General features: G+C 53.0%; 4 protein-coding genes across 4 annotated transcripts; 2 read left to right on the forward strand and 2 right to left on the reverse strand.

Annotated features, from left to right (window-relative positions):
* Positions 1–3,126: 3,126 nt before the first annotated feature.
* On the reverse strand, positions 3,127–3,297 carry H310_03678 (hypothetical protein; the record flags this gene model as incomplete). Its single annotated transcript, XM_008867639.1, has 1 exon — positions 3,127–3,297. One exon carries the CDS (start codon positions 3,295–3,297, stop codon positions 3,127–3,129), a length of 171 nt encoding a protein of 56 aa, XP_008865861.1.
* Positions 3,298–3,607: 310 nt separating this feature from the next.
* H310_03679 (hypothetical protein) lies at positions 3,608–5,174 on the forward strand. The gene has a single exon (XM_008867640.1). The coding sequence runs from the start codon at positions 3,618–3,620 to the stop codon at positions 4,665–4,667; it is 1,050 nt and encodes a 349-aa protein (XP_008865862.1). The 5' UTR covers positions 3,608–3,617; the 3' UTR covers positions 4,668–5,174.
* A 2,073-nt stretch (positions 5,175–7,247) lies between these two features.
* On the reverse strand, positions 7,248–7,625 carry H310_03680 (hypothetical protein; the record flags this gene model as incomplete). Its single annotated transcript, XM_008867641.1, has 1 exon — positions 7,248–7,625. One exon carries the CDS (start codon positions 7,623–7,625, stop codon positions 7,248–7,250), a length of 378 nt encoding a protein of 125 aa, XP_008865863.1.
* Positions 7,626–8,445: 820 nt separating this feature from the next.
* Positions 8,446–8,805, forward strand: H310_03681 (hypothetical protein; the record flags this gene model as incomplete). The annotated part of the gene is made up of 1 exon (XM_008867642.1): positions 8,446–8,805. The coding sequence occupies one exon, from the start codon at positions 8,446–8,448 to the stop codon at positions 8,803–8,805; it is 360 nt and encodes a 119-aa protein (XP_008865864.1).
* Between the last annotated feature and the right edge of the window lie 2,183 nt (positions 8,806–10,988).

Raw genomic sequence — 10,988 nt, forward strand, 5'->3', positions numbered from 1 at the left:
AGCCATGCGAGCTGGCATGTGAGGCGTGTTGATGGCAGTCCGCAACGATTCGTGGTCGGTATAAACGATGAAGGGGTCCGCGCCAATGAGATAGACGCGAAACTTGGTGAGGGCGTACTTGATCGAGATGAGCTCTAGATGTGGACCGAGTACGAATGCTCGGAGACGTGGCGCTGGCGGCTTTGGAAGGACACGGGGCGCCAGCGACCATCTGCATCAAGTTACATTAAGCAACAACCGATAGCTGATGGCGTATAGGGAAGCGTCACAGACAACGCTGAACGGCTTGGAAAAACTCGGAAGCGCCAAAATAGGGGAACTCTTGATGCTGTATTTGAGGGCGTCGAAGGCGGACTGACAGTCGCTCGACCAAACCCATGGTCCATCCTTGACGAGCAACCGAATGGGGTTGCGCGATGTCGGCAAAAACCACGAGAGTACTTTATGGAAGTAGGTAGCCAAGCCAAGCCAACGGCGAAAGTAGGTGACTGAAGAAGGGACTTGCCAGTCAACGATGATCTTGAATTTGTCGGGATCAGCCCGGCAACCGCGGATGCCGACGAGGTCGCCAAGTACAGGGATTTCGTTGACACCAAACAAACACTGAAGAGGTTGGCATACAAGCCATTCTCACGGAGGACGGTAAGGACCGCGCGAAGATGCCGACGGTGAACGTCGAGATCGGTCTCGGTTTCAGAACCGCGACTGTGGATGTAAATGTCGTCAAAATAGGACGCAAAGCCGCGGAAAGGGCGGAACTTGGTGGTCACCATGCGATGGAAAGTCGCAGGGGCATTGGATGGGCCTTGGGGCATCACGAGCCATTCCCAAAGCATTCCACTAGGTGTCGAGACGGCAGTCTTCGGCACGTCACAAAGGCTCATGAGGATTTTATAGAAACCATCGCGCAAGTCGATAGTAGAGAATATGGAGGAGCGACCCATACCGTCGATAATCACATCTTTGCGGGGGATCGGTGTTTGCGCCGGAATGGTGGCGGCGTTGAGCTTGTTAAAGGCGTGAACGATGCGCCATTTACCGTTAGGTTTCTAAAGCCGCAAAGAAAGCGTAGATCGCTTAGACTTGATCACGTGGAAGCGGCCATTGGCGAGTAACGCAATACTTCGTGCCGGGCACGAGGTCAATTTCGTGTCGTATACCCTTGTCGACGGGTAGGCGACAGGGAACTCGTCGGGGAATACATCCTTGAATTCATAACGGAGGTCGAAGAACTGATTCGAGCGGAGGGAAGCCCACGTCTGGGACTCCGCTATGTCGGGCAGGATAGATTCGTCTGCAGTAGATGAGGACAAAAGATCGAAGTCTTCTTCGCACGTAATCATCGCTATGCACGCTATTTCTTCCATTAGATCTTTTAAAACCTTTTGTTAATTTTTTAAATAAGGTATTGTTTTTTGTTAAATTATTTATAAATAATATTGTTTGTCGTTGTGATTTAAAAAACATTCTATAAAAAATATCGACCATTTTTCTATTTTTTAAAAGTATTTATAGTTAATCCTAAATTTTTTACAGGATATGTGTAATTATTTTTAAATCCTACAGAAGCAATTTCAAAATTACCTTTTTTAATGTCGTGCGAAAGGAGGGATTCCAAAAAGCAGTGATAGCTCATATCTGGCAATGCCTGGTTTACGGAGGATGATCGACGCAACTCGTCGAGGTTGCAAGCGTGCTGAATGAACGCATCTGCAGTGACAACTTGCGGAGTTCAGATAGTCGGAGCTATAACAAGGCGACGTGACTGGTGAATTTGAGCCCAACGAGATTGAAGGGGCGTTAGAGAGGCGAGACTGGTGTGGGAACGAGGTGGGTCGATGGCGTTGTAGATACGTCGGCGGCCGCTGCTGGAGAGCTAGCAGACGAGGGTGCAACCTCTCGGGGTGAGGTTTCCGACGTGGGGCTGCGAAGACAAGTGTGCTGGGGCCAACAAGCGCACTGGTGTGGAATCAGCGGCGAGTTCATTGCTCATCGCCGTGTGGACAAGAGCCACGGATAACACCGAAGGCTGTGAAGCCTTACCAGCGGCGACTCATCGGATCCACGGCTGATCAGTGTTCAGCCAAACGACTTTGTGGATGGTCTTGAGTTTCCAATCGCTCCAAGGTTGTTGGATTTGAGCCAACCTATTCCAAGGATGAGGACCCAACGCTTGTCCAAATCGATAACAAAGTACGATTCGAGTGAGTCGAAATCGTCGAAGATAACATGCAGCGTAACTAGTAAGTGCTGCTGAGCGGAGATGCAGCCATCAGCCATCTTTACGTGAATCAGGTCAGGGAAGTTTGACACGGGATAGAGCCAAAACGAGCAAGAGTGGAGCGATTAGCGTAGTTCGCTGACGCTCAAGAGACTAATTAACCATTTTGTTTGGACGAAGCCCGACGCGGCACATATGTTGGTCTGTGTTTGAGGCTAGGTCCTCCGAGTGTGATACGACACCACACACCTCAGGAGAACCTATTAGCGCCACAGTAGGGCGCCTCGCGCCTGCTGGGTCTTGACGTTTCCTGCCGCCTGGTGGTCAGATTGACCAGTTGGCCCAGTGGATCGCCTTGGGGGCGGTCGCCATGAAAAGGTTTGTGGTTGTTATTGGGTGATGAACGCTTGGATCGGATCGCGCGTCTTGTGCAAGTGAATGAGCTCCGAAGGGCGCGGCACTCACGCCAAAAGTGACCATTATGGCCGCAGTTGCTACACTTGCCGTCGTTGATACGGAATAGAGAGGAGATATCCATCCATATCTGATGGATTGGTTCGATTGTGCGCTAGGACTGAGGCGCAGGACACAGTAAGGGCGATGCGAACAGCTTCTTCGAACGAAGCTGGATAAACACCGAAGAGCTGTGTACGCAACGGAATGTGGTTGAGTCCGGCCATGAAAGCATTGACGCGGAGGGGTTTCGGTAGCGTTGAGTCGTTGTTGACGTTCCCGGTCAAAAAGCGAAGGTTGTGAAAGTAGTCTTGCACGTATCGTTTCCCTTGCTTGCATGCATAGAGGGATATTAAACTGCTGTGTTGAGGGAGGAAGCGGAGCTCCATTGTTGCGACAAGCTCGTCAAGCGTAGCAAACGCTGTGGGATTGGTCAGACGGATATGGTACGCTCAGTCTTCCGCCTGGCCCTTGAGATGGGAAAGGGCAAATGCCACGCGTGTAGATTCGCGGGTGAAATACAACGCATCGGCCGCGGTCTCGACTTGCAGAGTCCACCGGAGGAGCTTGCCGGCGTCGGAGCCGAACTTGGCGACGTCAAGCTTCACTGGCTTGACTCCCATAGCGGAGATCGTTGTAGCTGGCTGCTCGCAGTCGCAGGCTCTTGGTATGCGCGGAGAGTCTGCGTCTGTGCATCTTGAAAGAATGGTGCAGCTGGGACACAGATGATGCTAGTGTCGAACTTCGATCGTGAAGTTTACGACCTCGGTTTAAAGGGGACGGCACCATGTTCGCGCATTGTATTGGCTTGGCCCTCGCTCTGGTCGAGCGATTTTTCGAGGGCTCGACTTTTTTAGCTCCATTTCTAGTAAAGCAGAACGGCGGGCACACTCGACAGTGTGGTGGGTGATCATCCGGATACGGATAATTTCACTCGAGTCAAATGGCGTCACCAAGCTCGACCGAGGCAGCACCTGATGCCTCGAGGCTCGCGTTTATCGAGAGCGAATTGCGAGCCATGAGTGCCAAGATGGACCAAATTCTTCAAGAACAAGGCGCTCGTATTCAGTGTATCGACGACAAACTGGACCGACTTGTTCGTGTTGTGGAAGCAGGGGTTACCGCTCATGAGGGCAAACTGACAAAGCTGCCCGATGCCATCTGCCAACCGCTCGAGCGGCGGTGGACCGATACGTCCCAAGTTGTGGACCATGCACTTGCGTGTACGAATGCGCGACTTGACCGCATTGAGAAAGCCTTGGACGAGTTGCCAGACAACCTCCGGTCGACTCGGCAAAAGCTGCACTCGGCGTCGTTTGCCCTGCAGGGCATGGAAGGATTCTGGCCCACCACGGCAGTATTGCCCACAACATTGCACCCCTCCCGCGAAGCACCACCAGGTCCTCCAGCGACGAACCCTCCTCGCCATACCTCCCAACGACACAACCAACACAGAGCCACCAGAGTCGTGCAAGAGCCATCATACACAACACTGTCAGTCCGCGGCAATATTTCCAAGCCTCCGATCGCAGCATACCCCACCGAGGACACTGCACCGCCTAGTACTACCTCCGCTACTGCTGTGTCTTCGTTTCGAGCGACGAATTGCCGAACAATGTGGCACCTCTGGTTCCATGGCGACCCCTCGACCGCCGACGGACCGTTGCGACACGTCGTCCTGGACGAGTATGTCGGAGGAAGCACTCGGATGCAGCAATCTCGCTCCAAGGTCGTGATGGAAGCGTTATGTCAGTTGGGTGGCGTCGCTGCAGACGACGTGTCGGCGATGTCCCCAGGCGCATCAAACGAAGTGTTCGATCGGGCGTTCCACGCTCTGTTGTATGAAAACCCAGAGGGAAACTTAGCCGGCGCTGTAGGAAAACTCCGCCCCGACAAGGCCGAGTCGTACATGGTCGCCACCGTATACAACGTCCTTGTCAACGAAAGGCGGAAGCGAAAACGCGACGCAGCGGTCGAGATTCACATGTTATGATGGCAACCTTCCTTGTTGCAACCTCGTCAATTAGTCCCCGCCATGACTCGTCTATCGAGTTCTCGTCCATGGGAGAGCGGAAGCGTCACGGCCCGCCCGTGAATAACGCCATGCTGACTACTCCTTCCCAAACGTCGAGTCGGCGGTCATCGACGACCTACTCAAGGCTGAAGGCACTCAATCCACTCACTTTTTCTGTTGTCATTGCAACGAAACCACGGACTTGCAATACGTCGACGTGTCCAGTCATCGTTAGGGGTTGAGCACCCTCGTGACGCTCGTGAAGTCAGGAACACCCGTGACGATGAAAAATGCGCCAGGGTGTGATCGGTCAAGCTTCAATGATGTCCTTGCTAGTTAACATATAACTGAATCGAGACGCCTGCTCTCACCAGGGCTTCAAAGCATGACTATTTAGGCTTCATGGAAGTATGGCTTCAAGGACACGGCATTCTCCATCCATCCAAGTGCACATGGCCACGACCTCTGAGACTGCTGCTTGTCGCGTCGGTCACGAAGTAAAGCATCCTCGGCGCGAAAACAAAGGACGACGATCCGGATGATATCATCCGGATACTGAACTTCCTTCCACTTAGATTCACTCTCGACAATATCGATGGAATCAAGGATGGAAGAAAGGCGGGGGGCGCAAGTCGTCGGACATGACGCCGGGGCTTCGGAGCTGCTCCAAATGCGCATGGAAGCTCTCGAGAGGCAAATAGATAACCTTCCAGATCGCATCTGCTTTGTGCTTACCCGGCAGGCAATGCAGCGCGAAGCGCAAGTGGACGAAACTCTCTATCTAATCCGTCAGCGGTTGGAAGGCATCGAGACCCGTGTCGATCGTCTATCGTTTGGTGTGTCGCGTGTATTAGAAGGGAAACAAGCGGCGTCAGTGTCAAGTGTCCAGTCAGCAACCGCGGCGGGCATGGGATCAATGCAACCCCCCGAAGGAAGTACGGAACTGACCTTGGCGATGCGTACATTGACGACCGCATTATTGCAAACAAGAAACGGGTTGAATCTCGCGCCATCGGGTACGATTCCGAATTCGTCCCATGAGTACGGCACAGTGCTCGACGAATTGCGGCACCATCAAGAAGAACGATCGATGTCGCATCCACCCCAGGTCGAGGCGCAGTCTGTGGGGAATGCGACAGCTGCCCAAATGTCGTCACTCCCTACTACGCGGCGGTCGCAATTTCCCACTCGTGATGATGTCTCTCTTCATTCAGCTGAACCTTTCCACATTAACCAACTCCCACGACAACAGCCCGTCGTCGTCGCCACCACAAACTCGAGCACTCCCCAAACGCGACTACCACCCACAACCCAACAGACTTCTGGCAGCAACGATCACCCTTTGGTACTAGAAGTGTCACCGGACACGAATACTTCGGCCATAAGCGTACTAAGCGCACCCTCGGCACAAGTGGGTGATTACTCGTCAAGTCTCAACCTGCAGCTTGTCCAAGCACCCCCAATCGTCCAGCGATCGGAGTTGATGGTCCCCCGTCTTTCGGACAGGGCCTTGGCAAACGGCATTTCCCAAGAGGATTACCAGGAATTGATGGCGGAAATGACGACAGGAGACAACGATGCTGCCACACTTCCTTTGACAACAATCCCCGCTGTGTCAGGGGCATCATCTGTCACCTACGATGACGACCAGCCGATCAAGAAAAAACGAGGACCGAAGAAAGGATGGAAAAAGGACAAGATCTCAAGCCTGACCGTGAGCGCAACACCTGCAAAAGCAAAGAATCGTGCGGGCTGGTCGACACGGGCCACCGATGACGGTGCCGCGCCTGATTTGGGCCACCTCCACGACGAAGTATTGCTCGATCCAGTGTCGGTGGTATCGTCTACCTTCGACCGGATTCCGCCGTGGCGCCAACAAGTCGACGATTCCCATGGAAATACCAACCACGACGCCGTGATGGCTTCTTCCACCACAGACGTTGTTGTCCCCGTCAAGCGCAGAGGGCGGCCGAGGAAAAATGTCTCGTCAACGGCTTCTCAGCAAAATCGACCAAAGTCCACCGTGGACACCAACAAGTTGGAGGTCGTTGCGAACTCGCCTGTGCGTCGGCGTGAAGGCGGTCGACTGAAGCGCCCGCTGTCGGAAATTTCATCCCCTCAGGCTTTCCTTTACCAGAATCAGCTCAATGGAGGACATGACAACGAAAATCCCACCACCCCAGAGCAACCGACTAGTGCAGACACGAACGGTGGTGACACGGACGCGACGAAAAAACGCAAAAACACCGGCGACACGAGTGACATCATGGGCGTACAGTCTAGCGCTACCGCTGACCCCTCGGCTCCAGCGGAGGGCAATCCCGACTTGTTCGAAGATATTCTCGGCCCTGAACATCCGTCTTCCGACATTTTGAGCCCGCTCATGGACTCCGCCAAAGGCAGCAAGCAAGGAGCCGAAATTGAATCCACCACTTCAGCACTGGTAAGTTCCTTTGGCAAACGACGAGCCAAGGACGCGCGACCGCGGCAAGTGGGTAGGCCCAAGAAGAAGCGCGGCCGGCCAAAAGGGCCCAAATTGGGTGCCTTGCATGATGGAAGTTATGTTGGGCCGTCCGCTGTAAACTTGGCTGGCGCAGAAGGAATGGCAACTCGATCGCTCAAGCGACAGCAGAGCCCTAGCCACAACCACGGTTCTATTGCTGTGTCAAGCCGCGCAGTTGGAGGCGCCATAGATATCGAGCTGGCCAACTCGGATGCGTCGGAAATGGAGTGGCACCCTATTCGACTACAACAAAAAGACCACCCGCCACCTACTGTTGAGGAAAACCCAAGCGAGAAATCACCCAAGACGCCCCGCACGACGGCAGGGAACGCTCTCGTGACATTGGCCTCTGGTGACGAGCAGGAGCTCACATCGAAAGAAACGATTTCTGCAACGGCTTCGAATGACACCATTTCGACCAATATTTCCATCATGAATGGACCTCCCCCTCAAGTTGTGAACGAGAATGATTCGGCAACCTCAGTGACGCTACATCCAGAGCCACACATCGACCCACTGCGTTTGGACCTCCTCCGACCAAAACCTGGTCTAACGATGCTGGAGGCAGAACCCGTGATGGAACCACTCACATCGTCGTCTGGGAAACCGAAAAAGACGCGGTGGGTGTCCCTACCTCCAAATGGGGCAGGAGGTAGTGGACTGAATGGATCCGAGTCGTCCTCCTGTCATTCTGCTTCACTCTCCGCAGAATCGAGAGATCCTCCTGCTGCTACTGATGGTGTTCAAGATGGCGCTGCCGATGAGCAACAAAATTTGCCTCAGTTTTCCCTCTTCGAACCGCCTGAATCTGAAGAGATGAAGCCTGCAGAGTTAAGTCCCTCGAAGCACTCGACCAAGACTTCGGTCATACCGTCTATCGGCACTTCCTACTCTGCCTCGCATCCAAGTGACCCTTTTGAATTGCCGAATTCGACTCAGCCCATAGCGAGCGACAACACTTTACATTTGGCCAACCACGATGCATTGCCTGCCACGGGCACAACAAGCACTGCGGTAATAGTCTCAAACCCATTTACAGCCGACCAGAACGTTGCCCGACCGCGAATGGATGGGACCGCTCCGTCCAACTCGCGAACTTCCGGCACGTCTATGGCGACGAATCCCCCTCGGCCACTTTCTGAACCTTGCTACGACAGCGCTATCTCGACGGACGTGGGGCTTTTTCGGTGGAAAGATGGCGAATGTCGCCGCGCCCCCGAGAATTGGCAGTGTCCAGCCAGCACGTGCAAAACGATGTGGTGCTACTGGTTTCGGGGCGACGCAGTGAATCAAATCGGACCGTTTCGATTCCTGCGATCGAGCGATGTGAACGACACAACGTCGAGGAACCTGCTCGGGCGTGGCCGAACTGTGATGGACCACCTCATCCGCATCGCCACGACCAACCACTTTGCCACGTCCCTCGATCACATCGCAGCCATGGCTCCAAGCGACTTTATGGGCGTATTTGACAAGTCGTTCGAGATATTCGTGCGGAAAACCCCCGACGGCATGCTTACTCGCGACGGGTTCGAGTCGGTGAGATGGGAACAAGTCGTGTTCACCACGTACGGGGCCGTGTACGACCTCATCACGACCGTGAAGAAAAAGTAGGAGGCATAGATTTGTGTCGGAAGAAGAGTGTTCCAGTTCAAGTCCCGTTGTCTGCCACAGGATGACTGAGGGGACGATCAACCATGTCCTTGTTGAATCGTTGATAAAATCGCATGCACTAGCTTCGTGACTCGAGCAAGCGGCAGTATCGAGAGCGTTTTGGCCGTTCACTGGAAGTTGCGCACAGGCAGGTAGACTGTCTCGTCGTGCTGAGCCTGGTGCCAGCGACGACACACCGCATGAGTCATCACTCGGAATATGTGTAAATGGACGCGTTGTCGGTCACCCAGGGGGGGGGCGGCACGGACGTTGCCGGAAACCAAACCATAGTGACATGCGACGTATATCGCTAGGTCAAACCACGATCGCGACTTGCGAGAAAGACGGACGCCTGCGACATACACCGAAGATGCATTGTTGGTTTGACGATGCTGGTGTTGTCACTCCAGCGGGAAAAGGGCAATCACAGAGAGACGCTGACGACAAGTTCAGCAGGGCGTGTTGTTCCCATGAAGTCTGCATTCCACAATGGCCCCTCTTGATCTCTTCGAGAACAGCCTGCCATCGACGACGTCGCGCTACAGCGGCATCAGTTTCGACAACGTCTTGAGTTTTTGAGGGTGGTCGACGCCAACGATCAGTACAAACACTCTCCAATTCACACACACACTCAATGAAAAGCACTGCAGGTCGAAATTTGTAACCCAAGGGTTGCAAGGAGCAGTCAAAATCGCGAAAGTGAAAGCGACGAGCTCAAGTCAATTCGATGCTATAGTTGACCTGATCGTTAATGAGCGCGGCGACTCGTCTCATTGGCAAGATGCTTCCGCGAGGGCGAAGTTCAATGCGTTCCTCGAACGCCAAGGGAAGTTCGAGACCCTCGAGAAGCTGGACGTATGTTCCCGCGGGATCGTTGCCCACGAGAAGTACGTTGCCCTCGCGGTGGTTCGGACATCCGCCAGGTACAGTAGGATACAGTAGGTAGGGTCCGAAGTGTTTGTTCAAGGCGACCAGGCGAAGTGAAGCGGTTGGTAGTCAGTAGCTGGTACATAGCTCTAGCGCTAATCGAATGTACTTTAGTTTTTTACGAAGACGGTGAGAGTCAAAAGTCTCAGCTCTACGCGTCGCGAGGACCGGGAGTGAGAACAACGTAACAAAGTCCTTGGTGGAGCAGTTCTGCAAGTTGCTGTTGCAAGGCGACAACGTACATTGGCAAACTTCCATGAACTACCTGCGTGCCATAACGCGCCGACTCGAAGAAAAGATCAAAGTCGACTTGTTTGCTCGAGAAAGTATTTAGTATCGAGTATCGCAGACGACACTTGCACGAAAAGGAAGTGTTGGGGAAAACACACAGACAGGTGTTTGTGGCTAAAGAAGCACACGTCGACAATTGATGTAGTTTCATTTATGTATCAAATTGTCTTCGCCAAATATGACTCTCGGTCTCTGATAAACGAAAAGCGACTGAGCAAACAGTGGCTGTCCATTGCAAGAAGCCTTGACATTGGCACTTGCTCGAGGACCTGCAATTTTTTGCTGATCGATCGAACAAGGTATGACCCATCAAACGAATTCTGTGCTCCCAACTAATACGTAGATTGTAAGTGCTCCAGCAACAATCGACCTCAATCTTTGCTCACCTGGCACTAGGGCGATGGATCCGTTCGACACCTTGGTCGCTGACCCGTTCAACAATACTCACAAGGTGTTTCTTCACATTTTTGACGCGAAAAACAACTTGTACAGATTAATCGAGTACTCAAAGGGTTATACATCAGATCAAGATTCAACACTTACCAAGCGTCTGCAGTCGGATTCCGCGCGTCGTGGTGGCGCTGCACATGCAAGCAGTCACGGCAACATCACGTTGCCCGTCTTGGCCCGTCGCGGTCTACACGAAATATTTATATGCGCAGCACATACAGTCGATAAAACCTCGACAGAGTGGTATCGAATAAAAATTGAGCATCCGATGAGCAATGCCGTTTCGGCGAAATATAGTCACAATTACATTTCACGCAGGGATTGGATAAATACCCATTGAATTATAGCGCTATTTGATTGGTCTATTCGAAAATTCCTCGCACTTTGAACTTCGATGCCAACACCGGTCCTCCCGCAGCGCGTCCAGAGGCGATATACAGTCCGTCAAGAAATTATAGACGCACCCCAAAAATTTC

Source organism: Aphanomyces invadans (assembly GCF_000520115.1).
Source record: "Aphanomyces invadans strain NJM9701 unplaced genomic scaffold supercont1.5, whole genome shotgun sequence".
In the NCBI taxonomy this organism is placed as follows: Eukaryota; Oomycota; class Saprolegniomycetes; order Saprolegniales; family Verrucalvaceae; genus Aphanomyces; species Aphanomyces invadans.

Coding starts and splice junctions, on each gene's coding strand:
- H310_03679 (XM_008867640.1), top strand. CDS start 3,618: ATGGCGTCACCAAGCTCGACCGAGGCAGCACCTGATGCCTCGAGGCTC.